Here is a 21,524-nt window from a genome sequence, read left to right on the forward strand (position 1 = left end):
GCACCCTGGATCCAGCCTCCTGCAAATGCATAAGGCCTCACTGCAGGCATCCTGGACACACACACATACACACACACACACACACACACATGCACACACACACACACACACACACACACACATGCACACACACACACACACACACACACACACACACACACACACACCCTGACCCTCCAACTCATCCATATTTAACTTAGACGTCAGACCCTAGGGTAGGTGAGACAACAGGGAAGGGCTGATCCTTCTTGTCACTCCGAAGGAGGACAAGCAAAGGTCTCTTGGGAAGAAATAGGCCTGCCCCTAGGAGACAGATGTACTCATACAAAGATGCCAGAACATTCCTCAGGAGATTCGGGCAGGCCTGACTCCTTCAGTAGATGTGGCCTCTGTACTAATCCTTTTAAGAACTAAAACTGTTCTTGTTTTGTTCTAGGAAAGGACAAAGGATTGCTGAGTCTTCAGGCCAGTGACGACCAACTGGAGAAGTCACTTAAATGTCAGCAGCTAAGACAGATTGGTGTGGGGCAGAGGGGTTACACAGAGAAAGGAGATGGTTCCAACTTGTATGGGTCAATCTACCAAGGACAATCTCAAGCCAAAAACCCCAGAGAATCCCATTGGAGATTCTCAGTGTGGTCACTCCAACAGCTATACAGGTGCCTCCTAAAAGCATACAAAGTTGGCTCTGATCATCTCACCCTGGGTTAGACCATATCAAACAAGTTTGAACCAGTTATTAGCAGAGCAAACTGGCTAAAACAAGCTCACCCTAATGATTAGTGGCAGGGTAACCATTATCCAAATTTTCTGGTGGGCTTGCAGGACCTGTTTAATCTAGCTCATTCTGCTCTGGAATGCTTTATTGTAGTCCAGGCTGCCTTAACATCGTTTAACCCAGAGGAGACCAGCTTGAACAAGTTCAAAATCTGCTCAGATCAGATCTGGTTGGTCACCCAGGGAAGAGGGGAAGTAACTATGGTTACTCACTGGAGTGAGGGGCTTTCCCCACATTTCCTCATTTGCTCTTCTGGATGAGCCAGTGGTCTGTGTATAACCAGTCCTCACATCCAAAGGTAATACAACATATGGGATATTTGTATGTGTTAAGTGGCATGGCTGAGTTGTAAATCTCACAGTATACCCTGTCTATATTCCTCCCCATCTCTTCCCTGCGTGGAAAGACCCTTAGCAACAAGAAAAGCTGGGACCTCTAGCTTTAATGCATGTGTCGGAAGGGCCAAGGGGAAGCTGTGTAGGCATCCTGAACATTTGACTATTTCAGCTTCCTGGCTGGAAAGCAGCAGCAGAATCCATCATTATCATCAGCAACAGTGATCATCATTTCTCGTGGATTAATGAGCAACATCTGGATGAGATTCCTGGCATGGGGTGCAGCTTTGGGACCATTCATTCTCCAAACTAAACTTACTTAAAATGCTTGTTGCTTGAGAAAGACCCAGGGGAAGCACACTTATTATTTTTGAGTGGATTTCCAGTGATAGGGGGTTATACAAAGTCTAGACAAGCCACACAGTCGAGGAGAGGGGAATCTGTGCCAAGACATAAAGGATGTGAGTGGGTTCACCCCTTACTGGAGAAGATGTCTGATCTTCCCTGGATTTCCATTCTTTCCCAGGGATGGGGAATACTTTCAGTGCTGACTGAGGGTGGCTCTTGTCTCAGGGACAATGTTTTCTGAGTGACCAAAATTCACAGTTTTTCAGACACTAAAACTCCTCTGAGATAAGGCTCAAGTGTTAGAGCTAGGCCATGTGTGCTTGGTGGGCCCCTGCTCATGAGGCCCACGGCTTTCTCTCATAGGATACTGTAAGGTAGTGACCACGTCAGCCATCCACTCAGCATTGTAGTGCGTTATCTGCAGTGAGCTCAGCCAGCTGGCCCGAGCTCTGCCTCTGAATGGGGTCCTTGGGTGCAGGATTCCAGTGAAGGGTTTTATGGGGGGAAGAGGGACAGAAAACATCTTGGCATTGTCCCAATGCTGTCCATAAGGAACTCTGACTTAGACATTGTACATATCCAGGACTCCAGCACTGGCTTGTCTCCAGCTCCTTCAAGTCTGCCAGATTGAAACAACACAGGCGACCCAGATAACTTAAACTTCAGATAAGCAGCAGATAATCTTCCAGGATGCCCTTTTTGAGTGAAAGTCACTGTTTATCCAGAACTGAAACTTAGCTAGGTTTCTGCTTTCTTATTTGTGAAACCGGGCAGCTCTCGGCTGGTAAGATAACAGCTTGTTAGCTTAAGGGTGGGCAAGATGACCAGACGATCAGTTTCTTTTTCTGGGTTAGCTGGGTTTTGTTTTGTCTCATTTCATTTCAAATATCTATTTGTCCTAAGGAGCCTTTCAGTTGGACTGAGCACAGATCTATGCTGTCTGATGGTCACTTCCCTTCTGTTGACGGAGCTTTGATTGTGACATTTTTAGTCTTAACAATTTCTACTTTCTTTTTCTATTCTATCTTATTTCTATTTATTTTTTTACATGTCCCACTGGGGATTTTATTATTCCATGCTATTTGGTGTATTTTTTTAATGGCAATCAGGCAGATATGCAAGTCTTGATGATAACAAACAGCCTTTCCTCTAAGCATAGGAACCATCTTCAAGTTAAGGTTTGATTTCTCAGAGAGGAAACAATGTCATTATCCCAGCCTGAGACTTGTGTATGTTCATCCCCTAGCACTCGGGAAGGAGTGACAGCAGCTTACCTGTAAGGAGCAGAAGGCTTGCGTGAAGGGTGGCATTCGGACCAAGTAGGAGGCGACAATGATGGCTGAGGAATAGTGGGTGTAGTAGTGGCACTGCACGGTCATGTCTCCTGCAACACAAGGGCGTGCTTGAGGGCTTCTGCTCTGTGCTTGACAACAGTATTCTAACTGCACTCATAGAAATCCAGGAAGCAAGGAGACATACAGAAGAACATTAAGATACTAACAGATCCGATGGCATGCAAACATGGCAAGGACTGTAAAGGTGATGTACAGAGTTTGAGGACTGAGTTAGAGAGCAAGTCAAAAGTAGACTTCTATCATTCAAAGGCTGTTAAGTGCAGATCCCTCCATCTTCCCTACCCTTGGAGATGAAGTGCCCAGCTCTCAGTACATTCCTATCCAGGATGGCCATTAAAATCTCTCCATAGATTTTTTTTTTTTGTAAGTTTTCCTTCTATTTTGCATATGTGAATGTTTTGCCTTCATTAAGTGAACCACATACAAGCAATGCCCACAGGGGGCGGTAGAGGACATTGGATCCCCTCTGCAAGTGGAATTACAGATAGTTATAAGTAGCCATATGGATGCTAGGAACCAAACTGGGGTCCTCTGCAAGAGCAGGAACTGCTCTTAACTAGTGAGCCATCTCTCCAGTCACCTTAGTTAAATTTCTAAAGGTGACACCTGAACTTTAGCATTGTTCACAAATTCTTCCAGGTGATTCTCTCATGCAATCACAATGCCAACTGTTGGATTTGAGAATTCTTTGTTTAAGCTCAATGATTGGTAGACTGGGCGACCAACTAAGGCATTACTGATCTTTTCAAGAAGTTGAGAAAAGTGGCACTCTACACACTTGTATACACTAGTGTGTTTGCATACATATGAGAGGCACATACATGCACACACACACACACACACACACACACACACACACACACACAGAGTCGAAATCAAGCAAGTATGTACCCACCTTCAATCTTTTCAATATCTTTAAACCTCTGGGTAAATTTCAACTTCCTTTCCTTGGTCTGAGCCCCCATTGGCTTTGAAAGATCCCGGAAAGTCTTGGGATTCGTCAAGTTCAACATCTAGAAGGAGATGTGCAGCTGGGTTAACTCCCACAGCCCCCTGGTGCCCCAGGAGCCACGCTCTTTAGTTTTATGGCTCCCTTTATTGGTTTATTGTCATTTGGTCTGAACCCCTGTCGTGATTAGCTGGCTACTTGGAGTTTTACGGCCCTGGAGCCAGTGATCCACAAAGACTTAATAGGGGAGAGAGGAGAAGTAAGAGGAGGGAAGATTGAGTTCAAGCTGAACCTGTTCCAACTTGACCCAAATCAGAACATGACCACCAGGTACTGAAAAGAGACTTTGAAAAGAATTCCCATTGCCTCTATGACTTTTAACTGTTGCCCTTACTAAATAATTTACTGCAACAGTTCAGGGACCTGCTTTGAGTCAAACTGATTTAACAGAAGGTAGAAGTGATTTGTTTGGGTTGGGGTGGGAGGAATAAGCTCATTTTGGGGGGGGGGCACCATCTTTTGGATAATTAAGATACATAATACTGGCCCTGCTCCTGGCCTTGAGAATTCACCTTGGTGTGGATGGGAAGGACATCAGTGGCTTCAGAGTCATGCTCTGTGTGTTGGGAGGCAGGGGGAACACTGAGTATCCCTGGGGCTTGCATCTCTTTGAGAGGGGTTGTTTCTTCCTAAAGCTCTCTTCACTAGCTTGTACACAAAATGCTCTAAGTCACTGGGTAGCATTGAGTCACAGCTCCTTGATAGAAGGACAGTGCTGTTACCACTTCAAAGGTTGGCAAAAAAGCAGTCAAGGACAAAAGGGAAGTAGCTCCAGGTTCCTGACAGGTCAGAATGGTTAATAACTGCCAGAGCTCTCATTTCCCCAAATTTCTAGATGTTCAGGAGAAATGTCCCGTGTGTGTGTGTGTGTGTGTGTGTGTGTGTGTGTGTGTGTAGGAGAAGGCTGCATATATGTGGTAAAGGTATGCAAGTAGTCAGATGCCCATGCCATCCAATACACTAGCAGGGTAGAGGACGGGTCTTCACTAAGCTAGAAGTCCACTGCTTTGCCAAAGCTGGCTAGTTAGCAAGAGTGCTGGGGTTCCCACCTCTGCCCCCAGTACTACTACTATAGGACACACCACCATGTCCTGCTTTGTACACCATTACGCTTGTGCACACAGTACTCTAATCCACTGGGACATTTCTCCACTCCCCCTCCCAATTAAAAATATTTCCAAATTTTTAAATATAAGAAAGTAAACATGGTTATAAATACAAGGTATATGTTAAACAGAGAACATTTATATAGCAACCAACACTTTGTAAGTATGGGTTGATCCTTCAACTTTGAAGGTTCACTTTTGTAAGACCTTGGTCACAGGTAGACCATTAGTGTGGGGGAAGAAAGTGTGGCTGGTGAAAAATGTTACTGCATTCCCAGTCTAAAGTGGAGAAGACTGAGCCTCCATCTTCCAACCCTGGCCTTTTCCACATAAGCATTCATAGGTCAGGGTGGTCAGGCTGCTCTGACCCATGACTCATGAACTTCTGTTCTTCTCACCCTGCCTAATACATCTCCTGGTAACCATAGCATCAGGGTCTAGATCTACTTCATTACCCAGTTACACACACACACACACACACACACACACACACCACTTATACTTTGCTGTGTGGTTTTCCTTCTTCTGACTCCTGCTGGCTGAGATGAAGGAATGGTGGCTGAGAGAGATGAGAGCTTTGATCTAGCCATGAGCCTCTCCACTCGTGGCATGTCTTTGGGTGCCAGGTAGAGCTCAGATTCTAGAGCAACACCAGGCAGAGTGGGCTACTATCCTTTTCTCTTCATCTGTCTGCCTCTAGCTCCTTTCCCCTCTCTCTGCACGTATTGATGCTACAAATAAATCCCATGACTGGGCTCACTGTGAATGCAGCACCTTCAATGTTGTCTCACACAAGCATCTCAGGAGAGGGGCAACAGTTTCCTTCAGGGATGACAAGGAGCCCTCTGAGGCTCATGTCAGACACGTGTTGATTAGCATAGTCATGGATGTGTTGATCACTTCACTGGTGCATCTGAGGCAGGAACCCAGATAAAGACTGCCATGGCTTCAGGGGAACCTAGCAGCCTTGAGGCCCAGAGAGCTGAACCTCACAGCAAGGCTCTATGTGCTCATGGGCAGGACAGAAAGCCTCACAAAGCCTGTGCCACATCCTGAAGAATGCCTTACCTCTGAGGTGTAGTCTGCAAGGACCCAGGGAAACACAGGATACTGCATGTAGTCATTGTAGGTCCTTCCAGCCACTGTGTTGAGGTACATGAGGTATTCAAAATTGCTGATCTCCCTTTTCTACCAGAAGAGACACGAGGAGACAAACCAAACATATCTGATACCTTTCTGAGATCATTCGGACTTAAGCCTCAGCCCCCAAGAAAAAACCTAGACTCCAGGATAAGAACACAGAGGTGACTGGCTCATAAGCTATCTGTCCGCATCTTATGCAGAAACCCACACCAATGCATCTTTTGATCTGAGTGTGCGTGGGAGGAAGCCATGTTGGCCAAAGAAGAAGCAGACCAGCAATCTGAAGGGAAGGGTCTGGCTTTCTTTGATCTTAAACCTCAAGCATGACACTCAAGAGCTAATTGGATGCCAGTACAAACACTGGGGATGAACCCATTGCTGACCCTTCCATCATTAGAAAAAATGAACTGAAAATGGTAGTTATGGAAAAGGGAGTCCTCACTAGTCTCCCTCTGATGCTCTGGGAAAGTCTTTTTTGCCCTGTCTGTCTATATTATTTTAACTCTCTCAAGGGCTCTCTGGCTTAAGCTAACCATGCACAAATGGATTTGTGGGCTACATGTGGAAAGATCTGCACGGCTGGCTTCTTAGGGGTCTCTTCACTGAGAGCACAGACTAGTGACTCATTTGTTGTGCTGGGAGCCATGCATGTCTTCCTAAGGAGTGCTGTGTGTGACACCCCCTTTCCCCAGCCTGTGTATGTGTACAAACCCTTAGAGAGGAGTGCATGTACACCCAGAGCTCCCATCCATTCTCCAGTTCCTAATCAAAGACTGCTCAAAGATAAATCTTCCATCTTTGAGATCTTGTCAGAGAAAGATCTGGAGTTTAGTACATTTAAAGCACGAACTTCCTCCTTGAGTGTGTGGCACACCCCCTCTTGCTGGCTCTGAGTCCTCTTTTTGCTTTACATCCTGCAGGGTTCCCCACCACCACTACCATCACTGGTGAACAACTATTACCTGCCACCTCTGCAGCATGGTCCTATCGAAGCCCGGGTGTCTCCTGTGGTCCAGAAAAACACAGTGTGATTAAATATCCAAGACAGGAACATGAATATGGAAAACAGAGATTCCTGGAGATTTTGGGAGCCAGGGCATTCTGGAAATCCCCAGACTTCTACAAGCATGTGGCAGTTTTCAGAGATCAGCATTATAGTCTTGTCTCTTCTTGCCTCAGACTGCCTACTGAAGGTTAGTTTTTCACACCCACCACCATTAAATGCATTCCAGAACATGGCTAAGTGTAACCTCTGGAGATGTCCCCAGAACACACAAAACGGGGTCGTGGAGCTCATTCTCAGTCCTTCCTGGATTCTCATGGCTTCTTATCACTTGGCTGCCTTTGTCTCATATATCCTCTTAGACACTAAATATAAATATAGATGTGATTCAAGGGAAAATGCAAACACCACGAGGGGAACTATACAACATTAGTCTACAAACTATTGCTTGAACTCAATAAGCTTAATTAACAGTTTCTAAGTGTGCTGGTGCAGAAAACATTTCCCATACAAATGTCCATATGCTTGTGTTATTTTGTTTTTAATTATTATACATGGACTCTGGTCATATCACTTCACTTGTTCAACAGGCTCCTGAGAGACCAGCTCACATGGCCCTGAGTTTTTGTGGTCATAGCTTCAGGACTTTGCCACTCAGATGTGTTTCTAGCAGTCACTACTGGGTTAGAGAGTAAGGAACATTTTCAGCTTTGAAAAGATAAAACACATGCCCAGATATTTCTCTTAAAAGGCGGCACTATTGTACACTCCTACAATTAAGCCATCTGGAGTGAAGCAAGGAGGTAGCAGTGGTTGGTCTATCTGGAAGAATGCACTGAAGGGTGCATCAAAACACACTATTGGGAAGGGTGTGGGGAAGGAGCCCTGTCTCCCCCCATTCACAAGGACTTGTAGAGCTCAGTTCTTCAGCCTCTGTGCTGTCCTTGGTCATGACATATAATATCCATGAGAGTTCCACTCCACCCTCAAAATCGGGTCTCTGCTCCATCAAGCCAAACCATATCACATCTCCCCAGACTGTTCATCTTCTAATCAACTGTCCACAAATGTCCCCCTACTCCCCAACACACATGTCGCCTGCCAGGCCTTGCAGTACCCCTTCCTCTCCACAGTCATGCAGGACAGCCTTCCCCGATGGCTATAAAAGCAAGCAGAGCCAAACTAGTGACAGTGATCATTGCTACTTGGAACCCTCCAGATATTCCTGAAGGTTCTGAGCTTTCTGGAGCCAAGAGCATGTGGACCCAGAATGCTGAAACCTCCTAAACTTAGTTTTTATTTTAAAATATGAAAGAATAGTAAGAATTTGGGGTAAAATGTGGCCTTTCAGAGTTCAGGAAGTGAAAAAAAATCTCTGTCACCTGTCCTTTCAGAAACATTCTAGAACTCTGCCTATGGTCATTTGTGAGGTTTCTCTAGAGCAGAATGGAATTGGGGAGAGCAAATGTTCTCCTCTCCCATCCTCTAGATCATCGGCTATGAGCTCCAAGGAAGACCCATCCTTTCTGTTACCATCAGAGAAAGACACCATTACCAAATGGTGGTAAGACATCCAACCAAAAGTGAGTTCTACTTTTTAACATACTGGTTTCTCAAACATATCTTTTAAAAGTAAGTCTATCTCTTGAAATACTCCATGAGTTGGTTATATGTACCTGGTGATTAATAAAAAAAATCACTTCTTTAACTGATAAATTGCTCTTATATCAGAATAAACTGTGAGATTAAATAAGATGTCAGATGTTGCTCTTGATGCTGTAAACCCCTCCTGAGTTTTGGGAAAGGCAGTAATAAAAAAACAAAGAACAAACAAAACAAAACAAAACAAAACAAAAAAACCCTGTGGTTTTGGAAGCTGAGAAAATGTGGACTCTCATTCACTTGACACCATTTGACTAAGGGAGTCAGACAGGGACACCAGGACTGTCTGAACTGTTCTTATCTCACACGTTCAACATGTTAGCCACACTTGTATAATAGTGTGGAGAGCAAGTGTTGTCATGAGTATGGATAAGGCTGGGACAAGTGTGGACACAGACTCCTCCCTCATAGGTGTGATGCTAACAGATACTGGCACCTGTTAAGCACAGCAGGTTGACTGTTTTCTACTACAGAAGGAAAAGGAGTGTGGTAGCAAGGGTGGGGACCTGCTTTCTAATGAAGATGTGCTCAATTCTGCTGATACCCTTCTGGGTGATTCTGGAATAATATATATCCTCCTCTGTCGTCAACCTAGTTGGCTCCCATATTTAACCAGGAATCCATATGGAGTCTGGGGCCCTTGGGCAATTTGGAGCTGAGCTTAGAATAATAAAAGGACTCAAACGAAACCACTGAAGATAAGGGAGTGTGGCCTTGTCTATCCTGAAGGTGGCCTGCCTTGGCCTTCACAGAAGACATACCTCATCTACTTCCTCTCCATCCCTAGGTACCATTATTCACTCTCTTCTGGATGACTTCCAAAGATGAGAAGGCAATATCCCAAGAACTCCATATTGGATCCCCTTTCTTTATTGTGAGAGGATTTTGTGATATCATGTTACCTTGTACCTTACCCCAAGTACCACATAGATAATGCTTAAGGGCTGCTTCATGGTCATACTTTGATTTTGCTTGCTGGGGACAACTCCACCAGACCAACATGTCAACACCACATGACACCAATCTTCTGGAAGGGTGGTAGTGAGTAGAATCCCAGATGTGTTTCAAGAACATGTATCTTCCCTAGAAGGCTCAACCCAGCTACCTAGAGTTGGGCCTTCAGTGATGTTGACTTAGTCCCAGACTAAGAGGTCCTTTTTTTTTTTTTTTTTTTTTTTTTTTTTTTTGCTAAGTACCTGGAATCCGTATCCTCTCCATCCAGGGAGGAACCTGGAATCTCCTCCCCAGCCCCTGCCTCTGAGACTAGGAAGCTAGCCTAGGTCTAGCCCCATCTTGAAAGACATTCAATGAGAGCCCGAAGTTTAACATGGGCTTCTGAATCAGAGCAGAAACATCTCCATATCCTGCCCCCAACCCTCCAACTGCTCCCATGCTGCTTTGTCTTTTACAAAATTGTTGTAAAGATATGAAAGACCAGGCATGTGGGTAACTGGCAGATCTGATTCTCAAATGAAGTCATTTCAGAAACAAACAAACAAAAAACAAACAAACAGAAACAAACCACAATGAAGAAAATTTGCTAATTTCAGCAAATTGGAACTATATCTCTGCTGGTGGGGGTGTTGTGAATCTCAAGACAGGGAAGCCCGTGTCTTGCACTGTTCTGGATAGGGAAAGAATGTGCTAAATGACACTGGGGACAGGGCCTGAGCCCTGTCACCTACCAAGAGCAGTCACCTACCAAGAAACCAAAAGGCTGGCACCAGAAACCTACTTTGCAAGTTAAAATTTGAAGCAAATTTGTTTGAAGCAAATTCAGGTTAACCTGAACCTCAATTTTCAGATTCAGGTACTAGATCACTAGAAATCAAGGAGGAGAGCTAAGCATAGTGGCTCACACATGCAAACTCACTACCAGGGAGGCTAAGCAGGAAGATCACAGCGTTTCAGGCTACCCTGGGCTACAGGGTTAGACCCTGTCTTTAAAAAAAGAAAAAGAGAAAAAAAAAGAGAGAAAAAGTCCAGAAGAAGACAGCAATATTCTTTCAAACCTGAGACTTTCCCTTTGACTAATGGACTGTTGGTCTTTCATACAGCTTTAGACCTAATAAAAATATTTAATGACTGTTCTAGCCCGGTCTAGATTTTATGGATACCTCCTTTGTGTCTGATTCTCACTAAGGCCTATTTCCTCTGCATGAATGAAGATAATGGCCTTTTCACTGCATCTTCTACTACATCCAGGTGCCGAGTTACACCTGGTTTCCTCTCCATATGAGATTACATATCAGTACTTTAAAGATATTTTTCTTCTTGCATGTTTTCTTTTATGAAAAATATTGATTTTGGGTTTTGACTTGATTTCCTGACTTTTAAATTATGTTTACTGACTTAAATTACATATATATTACCATTATAAATATTCCCTGCAGTAAATCTTTGAGCAGTTTTTAAATTTCTAATTATATTTGTTAATTCAATTAAATTACTTATTGTATAAATTCAGCAATGCATTTTGTCTTTATCTTTAAACTAAAACATGAAATAGTAATGGTATCATGCCATCAAAATATTTATTTAATGGTGATTTTTTTATGTTTTTGAATTAAAATTAGATCATTTTGCTCTTCTATACTTTAAAATGTTTTATTGCTTGGATTAATTATGAATTAAAAACATTTACTTAATTGATAGCAATTCTATTAATTTTCTAATTTACATTTGGTTAGAGGAGTTTATAATATTAGTTTTTATTTCTACACATTTCTCTTCTGCAATGTCATTTTCTTATTTGCAGAATAACATTTGGCTAGTTTTTTTAAATACTTGAAACTTAATCTAAAGCAGCATTTTTAACCCATGGGCCATGACCTCTTTGAGTGACCTTTTCACAGGAGTTGCCTAAGACCATCAGAAAAACACAGATATTTACATTGTAATTTATGACAGTAACAAAATTACATTCATGAAATAACAACGAGATGATTTTATGGGTGGGGGTCACCACCACAGGAAGAACTGTATTAGAGGGCTGTAGTATTAAGAAAGTTGAGAACCACTGAGCTAAAGGAAAATGCTCATATAAAAGACAGCCCTCCCCACAAATGAAAAACAGGAAAATGCACATATACATGAGAAATAAGAAGAAAGTCAAATGAGAGGTCATGGGGCTGGGTGCCCAGTGGACTTTCCACTAACAGGGTTGCCATGGAAAGCTGTTTTGTTGAAAGCTGGAAGCCTGAGGAAACACCCAGCGGCAGGGGTCACGTGTTTGGATCACGGATCAGATTTCTTCTTCCTGGAAACAGGTGTCCTGGAGACACTTTCAAGCCTGTTTTCCTTTCACTTTGTAGGCTGGAGTCAAGATTATGCAGATTAACTCCAAGTCCCAAGACTCTTGTTGCCTGGAGACAAAGTTTCAACAGTGAAGGAGCTTAAGGACATAAAGCAGGTAAGGCTTTGCTCCCTGGTGGCTGTCACCTATTATTCTGCCTGCTCTCCCCGCTGCTGCTTCATTTATTAAGTCTAGACACCACTGATTAGCTGATGAAATGTTCAGGAGAGGAGGCCACATACCCTGAGTCCTGGCCAGGAGAGCTGGCTGGGGACACAGGCTGGTCTTCAGGTGCCTGGAACCATGCATAAGCTTGGCAAGGGAGATATGTGACCTGTGGGTACATGGGGTAAAACCTTTGCTGGCCCATAGCAGAGGGAGATGAGATGCAGGCTCAGAAAGGCCAAGATTCTTATGCAAAGTCACAAGTAGGAGGGATAGAGCAGTGACTGGCCTCCAGGCTAGAGTGACACATTGTCCTCTGGGTTTGAGTGTGAGCCTCCAGGTCTGAAGGGAAGTGCTGAGCCAGTCACTGTCTCCTGAAGAATTCTGGAGGGCTCAAGCTTGTCTCCTGGTGGTTTGTCTGGACTGGTGCTTGGTGTCACTAGCTTCTTTGTGAGTCTCCAGGGGTCCCCTGGGGCTGGAAGGCAGACAACTTCCTAAACTGCCCCCTTCTGTTGGCAGAGTGATGGGGAACAAGGCACCTTACATCATGACCTATTTGATAACCAGCGTCATTCCCAGCTCTCTATCAGTCTCAGATAAGGAGACCTGACTTAATACCATTGGTCTGTGACCTACACATGCCTTCTTTTCTGTCTGTGAAAAGCCATGAGGATAGGACTTGGCCTGGGTAGAACAAACGTTCCCACAGGACGGACTTAGCTCAGCTCCCTCCAGCTCCTAGAGAAAGTGATGAATCAGGAGCTTGCCTCTTAGCACAGAAAAGCCAAATGCATTGCAGGACACTGTAAAGCCAGACTTCCACGGAAAAACCAACTGGAACAGAACATGGAAGCGAGTGATGCTGGCTCGAAGTTGGTAGGGTGTGGCCTGATAAAGGGAAGGTTGTCAAAGGCTTGGACTTGATTCCTGGAAGTGGGTTGTCTGAGTTAAATGAGATGAGACTCACAAAGTACTTCACAGAACCCTAATACCCCACTAAAAGGAGAGGAAATGAATAGTAAATGCCAAGGCCATTAGAATTTTTCAGTCTATTTTTGAGTTTCCTCTGTCTAGCTTACAGTCTAGAAGGCTCCAAACTGCTCATACAACAGATACAAAACATACCTCTGGTTGCACACCCCTTTCTCTCCTGCTAGCCTACTCTGTCTTCATCTGCTCAACTTTTCCCCCTTTTTGTCTCTCAAGCAGCCAGCTATTCCTAGCCAGAGACATGCAGGCCTGCCCTTGAGCAGGTAATACCTCTCACACAGATTAAGCCTTAGTCATCCACTGCCTGTCACCTGACCTATAAGTCCAACCACAACAAAAACCCGATGGATGAATGAATGCATGAATGAATGAATGAATGAATGAGTGAATGATTGGCTTGAACTGTAGATGTAAATACATCTATAAGCTGCTTTTACCCTTTTTTTATTGCTGGTGTGGTATTGACAGCATGTGTTGCAGTGGTTTTGTTCAGGAGTCTGCAAGGACTACTTCCCAAGCCCACTATTGACATAACAGACAAATGGGGAGCGTGCAAGGGCTGACGGTGGGAAGGAGAAAATGGTGTATGATGCTGCCGGATTACTCTTAGTCCACAGGTGCTGGCATCACTAAGTACCCATCACACCCCTTAGTATATGTTGATCACTTCATTTATTCTTATAACAAACTACAATTTACTGATCTATTTTGCAGATAAGAAAACTGAGCCCAGATGTGTTATAGCACCCCCAACAAGCTGGCAACCATGATGCCTACTGCTTAATCCTCTATAGTACTTACACACACATCTGGAAAGGGACAGACCAGATGGCTCCAACATGGGTGGTCTGCAAGATCAGAAACTTTGCCTTGTCCTAAACACAGTAGTAATAGTTCGGATCATTTTGAGTAACAGTCATATTTGTCTGTCCAAAGTCAGCAGAAAGCGGCCACTAGCCACTCATATGCTGAATATCTTAGAGTCTTACTCTTACTCTTACACACACACACACACACACACACACACACACACACACACACACACTAAACAGGGCAGCAGAAGTCGTCAAAATTTGTGTAACATGAAAAAGTGTCATTTTGTATGAGCATATTGCAACTGCAGAGAATCTGGAATCTATTGACCAGCAATGCTCTCATCTCCAGAAAGTGCAATTGTTGCTGCTTCCATGCTTCCATTGCTGCTTCTGGGTATGTGTGCCTGCTTATAAGAGCACTGGGCTCATGTGGGCATTTAATACTTTGTTATTATCTTAGACATCTTACCTTCTTGTACTTTCAGGTTTTTGTTTCACATTTAATTCATTCTGTAACTATGCAGTAATTATTCAACAATCATTGTTTATTCAGTGTTTTAACTGGTTCTATCTTATATGTAGAAAGTTCTATCTTTGTTCCCTAAAGTGACAGTCTTAGAAACAGCTTGCTCATCTCTTCATCTCTCCATCCCAACCTCCAGCATCTTCCCTAGACCATATCTCCCTCTGGATGTTTTCCCTTCTCTTCTGGGTTTTGTAGTGAGAATTTTGGTTTCTTTGAAAAAAAAACCACAGAAATATGGAAATATGCTTTTGTTTTAATCCCAGGTGTGGGATCGATATAGGGCTGCTTCATATTGTCCACAGCAGCTGACTATGATTTGTCTCATGCTCTAGGAGGGGTGTGATTTTTTTCCAGCTGCAGATAGTTTCTTCAAGTGTGTGACAGTTGGAATTCTGGGAGCTTTTCAGAGGATATATAAATGCTAAGGCCCTGAGAGAGTGGGTTATGGGTTGCTGGTTAGTTGTTGTTAGTTGTAGTTTGTTAAGTAGTCATGCACAAAGAAGAAATTAGATATCCTGATGGTGAAGATCAAACTTGCACCAAGGAACTTGATGCCCCTAATCAGCAAGAAGTAGTCTAACAATAACTTTACCCCCTTTCTCCTCTGTCCTTTTTTCTCTTCTATTAATTGTCAGGAGCTTGGAAGAATAGGAGAGGGGTGGAGAAGGGTAGAAGATAAAAGAACCTGCTAGGTAGAATGCCCAACTACAAGGTTTAACTCAATTGAACCAGCTCCAATTATGATGCTACCAAGCCCTTCTAGCACACTCACATACCACCACACACGTTACCCTAGACGTAACGTGTCTGGGGAGGTGGATCAGTAACCAGGAACACTTGTTCTCAGAGAACCAAAATGTGATTCCAAGCATCCATGTAAGGTGGGTAGGTCAACCACCTGAACTCTAGGTCTAAGAGATCCAACACCGACTTCTGGCCTTCGTGTGTGTGTGTGTGTGTGTGTGTGTGTGTGTGTGTGTGTGTGTGTGTGTGCATGCCTATAAAAAAATCTATATATATATTTTTAAACTGAAAGTATTCCTGACCCTGAGTGTCACACCCAAGGATAGCCATCACAATCAGTGACCAACAAACATTGGCATGCTTGAATCTCCTTTCAGCCATAAAACTTGAAATAAAAATATGTTCTAAAAATCATTTTAATGTATATACAAAAACAATAAATCAAGTTAGTTGTACCAGAGCCAAGAGGTGTTGTGCAATGCATACAAAAATGCATGTACTGTAGGCCTCCCCACATTACATGGGCCCTGTGCACCTTGAAGAGTCCATATGTCCCCTGTCTTCCAGGATGAGGGAAAAACCTAAGAGGCAGAGATGGCTGTCCTATATACCAGCAGTTCTCAACCCGTGGGTCTCGACCCCTTTGGAAATCATGGATTGGATATCCTGCATATAAGATATTTATGTTATGATTCATAACTTGTAAAATTACAGTTTTCAAGTGGCAAAGAAATGATTTTATAGTTGGGGAGGGGAAATCACCAAAACATGAGGAACTGTATTCAAGGGTCACAGCATTAGGAAGGTGGGGAACCACTGTAATACATGAAGGTTTCAGGTTGAACCCCACAGCGGGTTTCCACCCAGCTCAGTCCACTGTTGCCAGGTTCTGTCCCACAGTTCATGCTCCCCATTCCCCCTCCAAAGGCTGCCATGCTCGTCTCCTGTATCTCAGCCCAGCCTTGCACTGAACCTCTGTATGCTCTATTGCCACTCAGAAGAAGCTGAGGTTCATGAGGCTCAGAGGTTATCCAGTCTCCCTTGGATGGTGAGGGGGGAGCAGGTGATCAGCTCTGCACATACACCCAGTCTGCCATTGCTTCCATGGACCCCAGATTTCTGATCTGTCAGAAGATGGGCAGTTGTGAAAGAGACAGGGAGCAAATGTGCCTGTGAGAGTGGAGCTTAAACTATGGCAGCTGCCACAGAGCTAAGCCCTCTCTCCAGCGTCTGGAAGCAGCATCTGACAGGGGGTCCTTTGTCCTCTGCTTGCGTTCAGGCTGCTTTGCGTGTTTGGAACTTGGGGTTGATGAACAAGGCCTTTCTAGTCTGTTAAACTAATAATCTTAAAATTTTATTTTAATTGTAAGGCACCTATTCCCTTTTGTTCCTTTAACAAATCTAATTAAAACAGAGTACATCCAGAATTACAAAATAAATGCTATTAAACCAATAAGAAATCATAATCTTTCGTTATGGGGCCATGTGACCCCTGGGGAACTTTTGCTCCAAATAAAAGTTGAATTCTTATTACCCACTAGAGAGAAGAGGGCAGCTTGACAGATAGTGGTTTCCAGGCCTCACGTACGCCAAGCCATTCTGGTGCACAGAGAGGAGTAAATAACAGAGGGTGGGCAAGCCTGCACACACAGAAGGTCCCAGCAAGATCGCAGAACAGCATTACCAGATTAACCAGATAGCTGCCAGATCAATGCATGATCACCATGTGTACACACTGCTGTTTTTCAGGCTGGGCAGGGGCGGGAGTGGGGGGGAGAGCTGGGATGGGAGGGGAAGAAGATTCCTCCTCTCCAGTTTTAGAACAAATCTCTGTGTGAGCTGGGCCAGATCACTCATCCCCTCCCCAACCCAACCACTCAGCACCCTCCCCTGCAGAATGGGAAGGGCAGCCCTAATTCTGAGAGGAATAAAGAGGTATAAAGATGGAAGGAAAGACAAAGAAAAAACCCCAGGGAAGAAAAGGGCATGTGTATGTGAGGCTGATTCAGCTACGTGACAGCAGGAGAGATGGAAAGGGGGCAGGAAGCATCAACTGACAGGTGGTGACAGATGACATGTGTGTACAGCTTGCTGCCTGCCCATAGACCATAGGCCCTGGAGGAGGTACCTCTCGAAGGTTCTCTCTCTTTCTCTCCCTTTCCCCCTCTCCCTCTCTCCTCCCTCCCTCTCTCTCTTCTCCCCTCCCTCCTTCCCTCCCTCTCTCCTCCCTTTCCTTCCTCTATGTGTATATGTATACATTTATGAGAAAAGGTCTCACTGTGCAGCCCAGGCTGACCTTAAACTTGTGATGATCCTTTTGTCTCTGCCTCTCAAGTCCTGGAATTGCAAGCATACCCCACCATTCCCAGTACAAGAGTTAGCTTTTAATGTGAACTCACTCATGTGGAGAATATCACCCAGCACTCTCCAGGGCAAAAGTGTGACTGCTTAGGTAGGAGCAAAGAAGCAGTTAACTTCTTATCACAAGCCATGCTGGTTGAGAATATTGTCTCCTTACATTCTCAGCTCCTTCAATATAAAAAATGTTCACACTAAGTTGGCTCGATGGGTACAGAAGCAGCTGAAGGACAAAATCCTCATCTTTATCACTGCCCACACAGGCAAGCAAGCACACTCGTTCATGTATGACTCTTAAAGTCTTTCTTTCATTTGCTTTTAACAGTTAAATAACCCCATCAATGCTATTGAACATTATTAAAACTTATACCATATATATGCACATGTGTGCATATGTATGTGCACATATGCATAAATATACATGTATAGTCCTCAAATATAGAAACTGAGGACCCTAACTGAGAATCTGGGGACCCTAACACACATGGATCCTACTGTCATAAAGGCTACTATTTAGAATTCACCTTCTTGGGATAGAGTATGACCTTAATAGTGTGTTGCAGAAGGCTGGGCAGGGCTTTTAGTCTGGGAATACTAGGACTCCAGAGTGCTTTCCCTATTTGGAAGTCAATGAAAGCCAGCATTGTGACCCCTTCAGGAGACATTTGCCACCACTGTAGCACAGGTAACACAAAGGATGTTGAGAGGCAGCAGGTTACAGGGGAAATTTGTGCATACCTTTAGCTATCAGAATCATTTAGGTTCGACTTTGACTATGCCCTGTGTGACCTGGGGCAGGTCACTTGACGAGTCTGAGTCTTAGTTCCTTTTCTTTAATAATCAGGATTGGTCTCTGGTGTGATGGCCATAGAGACTGGACATATAAGGGCCTGGTAGCATGTTCACATCAAGGAACTCAGCATATCCAAGTCAATGATGGTGCACGACTCGACAACTGGCAGCATTTCCACAACATATATCAGGAAATTCTCAGATCAAGTCCCTGTAAGAGCTATTCACACTGTCCAAATCAGTCCTAAATGGAGGGAGTTAGTAGAAAGCGTAGAGCACTTCCTAGTTACACTCACAAACAGTCCACAGTAGTCCCTGACCCAGAATGGGTGCTGGACAAACAGTAGTTCTTTCCTCCTGTGCAGACTGCCTAAGTCAGAAAGCAGGGCTGATTTGGGGGAGATCTGTGAGGCGTTCCAGAATCACCTTCTCCACAGAAGGGACTCAGTGACCTCGATGTCTCTACAACCTAAGTGACTAACTCAGGTCCTAGGAATGAGTAGACCTGTTTGGGGGAAGGGATTGAGGACACAGGGAATGGTATGTGGTAAACCACACAGGAAGGAAGCTAGCTTGTTCTCTGCCCAGTAAACGAGATGGGAAAAAAGAACAAATGCTATCTGAGGATGCTCAACCTGTGATGATCAGGCCTGGATTTATTGACTTCCAAGTGGGGTCAAAGTAACACATACACAGCATTGTACTTGGAAGTTTTAATGTGAATAGTTTTCCCAGTCTAACAATGTGACATATGATCTCCCCCTCTCCTCTCTAGCAACAGCACTGTCAGGTGCTATGTGGCTAAGCTGGGATGTTTGGGATATTGGGTAGACAATGCATTGTTCTCTTACAAGAGAGAGAGTTTACTGGGGTATATAACATTATACCATGTTGAAAAGCATTTGTGCTTTGGGGTTAGTGGATTTCTCAGGGAAGTTCTTGTTATCACCTAAGAGACAGCTCACAAGCAGAGGATATTTCTCATCCATGTGACACAGTTTCCTCCAAATGGTAGCATTTGGTGGGCCCAGTTCAATTATGGGTCTACACTACATCTAATACATCAGCCAAAGACTGAAGTAATTACTACGATAGTATGTTGAGAAAGTTATTCAAACATATTGAACCTGTAAAAATAGTTAGTATTATTTAAAAATGAATTCAAAGACTCTTGAGTATGAAGCACCAGACACATACTAGCATTATGATGGTTATAAGGATCTTGGAGCTGAAGAAGCTTGCAAATGTTTTGATGGCATTAAAATATAGGTTGCCATTACATTTTTAATTTAGATATCCATGGGGTGTCCTTCCATGCTGTTTGATTCACAATGACTAGATAGAAAAATTATTCACAAATTAAAATCAGACCAACTGGCCCACTTTTTCTCCAAGTAGAAAGCACAGCTAGCTGTAAAAGACAAGAGAACAGGGCTCACTTGGAACCCTCTTGTACTGGGCTTTGGAGTTGTTCAGGTGCAACCACATCTATAACCCATCTATTCCTCCCTCCCTCCCCATCCATAGCCCATCTGTTTATCTGGTGTATTTCTGTGTCTTTCTCCCTATGACTGCAGGGATATGTGTTTTGCACACTATGGTATTTGAAGACTTCCTTGAACTGAAAAGAAAGTCTATTTAATTTAAAGTTTTGATTCTACTGAAAGATCATCTGTTTTACTTTTCTACTGTCAGTATTTACTCTCCTACTCCATGCATGTATGGGCCTGGCCTTAAACAAAAGAGTTATGGGGGACGGGGGTGGGGGAAGGCCCCTGATTTCTCTGCCCCTAAAATAGACTATCCCATGGCACTGCCTGATCTTAGTGGTGGTAAAGAGCTTCCAGGCTCAGAAAGGTCTCTGATCAGCATAGCACACCATGTTTTCCACAGCTGATAACCCCAGCAATCAAAGGGTGGCCTTGAGGAGATGCATTAAGGATGGGGGTGTTCCTTATGCTCCCACCTGGCTTGATCTGTCTGGGGATCCAGACTCACTAGGGAGGTTTCAAAGTGCATTAGTCCAGTCAGGCCCCTACTCTGCCTTAAGCTGATTAATGGCCAGGCTCTGAGCCAAAGGTCCCATTGGAGAGGGGCTCCTTAATGGAAGGGTATGCTACAGCCAGATCCTCACTGCTTCCTTGCCTCCACTGTTCAAACCTGGTAAGGCTTCTTTCCACAGCATGGGTGGGCTGGGTGAGCAGGTTCAGCTGGTCTGGCTGGATCCCAGTCTAATGGAAGAGTACTTTCATGTCTAGAAGCCTTCTAAACACTGCTTAAATTTATCTCCAAAGAAGAAAACCCAATGGCAGCCAATATTAGAATATGCAGGGCAGTCTGGTGGCCAGGATTAGTGAGCATCTGGATTTTTAGCTAGTCAAACTTGAGGTGAGAGCTCATTTAAGACTTGTGTCATTCAGAGGTTAGATACCCCTCAGGACCCCGGTACATTCAATCAATGAGTAAACAGATGAATTCAGGCAAGAATAAACAAAGGGAATGGGTTCAAATAGGTCCCAAAGGACTAAGAAGGACTTCAAAGGACAATTTTATTTACTACGTTTTCAGGACCCAGGCTATGGCTGTCAAATATAGGACTACACGGGATTTGAGACATTCAATTTAACACAATCTCTTGTTTATCTGAAGCTCAAGTTTTACTACTGACTCCTCACTTTATTTGCTATGTCTGGGAACTCTACAATGGTGAGACACTGATAAATAGACGATCATAAGTATATAGGCTTTCCTGAGCTGAGTTTACCTGTTTTTGTGAATTCGTGTAGAATGGTTTCTTGGACATGCCTCCTGAGAACCTCTCTTCCCTCTGTTCACAGCAAAGCCCAGGTACTTCACATCTGCCTGCTCTTTAAAAGACAGAATGGGGCTGTTGCAGACATACACAAACCTAGATGTCCATCCTAGGCTGTACAAGGAGGCACGGGGAGAAAGTCACAGAGATTGACCATAAAGTTCCAATTAGTTCCAATTTCAAAAAGATCATCTTAAAATGTAGCTACAATAGCATCTCTCCTTTGTGGAAGCAAATCTCCAAGCATACATACATGTATGTATGTATATATATATATATATATATATA

The 21,524-nt window shown here is 43.9% G+C and overlaps 2 protein-coding genes across 3 annotated transcripts in view; one reads left to right on the forward strand and one right to left on the reverse strand.

Moving 5' to 3' along the window:
• Wdfy4 (WDFY family member 4) overlaps nt 1-21,524 on the reverse strand; it is a 234,798-nt gene that overhangs the window by 23,397 nt on the left and 189,877 nt on the right. The window contains exons 48-51 of the mRNA XM_031361883.1: nt 7,037-7,079; nt 6,000-6,119; nt 3,712-3,829; nt 2,736-2,845 (exon numbers count right to left, since the gene is read on the reverse strand). Of these exons, the coding sequence (XP_031217743.1) occupies nt 2,736-2,845; nt 3,712-3,829; nt 6,000-6,119; nt 7,037-7,079 (391 nt within the window). The remainder of the gene's footprint in view (nt 1-2,735; nt 2,846-3,711; nt 3,830-5,999; nt 6,120-7,036; nt 7,080-21,524) is intronic.
• The window catches only part of Lrrc18 (leucine rich repeat containing 18), a 30,066-nt gene continuing 14,598 nt past the window's right edge, over nt 6,057-21,524 (forward strand). The window contains exons 1-4 of one of the 2 annotated variants that reach the window (XM_031361885.1): nt 6,057-6,235; nt 6,995-7,267; nt 8,472-8,660; nt 12,054-12,151. The gene's annotated coding sequence lies outside the window, so the exon portion shown is untranslated. Of the gene's footprint in view, nt 6,236-6,994; nt 7,268-8,471; nt 8,661-12,053; nt 12,152-21,524 lie in introns of those variants that run through there. The other variant, XM_031361884.1, reaches the window with a different exon arrangement.

The sequence above is a fragment of the Mastomys coucha genome, unplaced genomic scaffold (genome assembly GCF_008632895.1).
Source record: "Mastomys coucha isolate ucsf_1 unplaced genomic scaffold, UCSF_Mcou_1 pScaffold9, whole genome shotgun sequence".
NCBI lineage: Eukaryota > Metazoa > Chordata > Mammalia > Rodentia > Muridae > Mastomys > Mastomys coucha.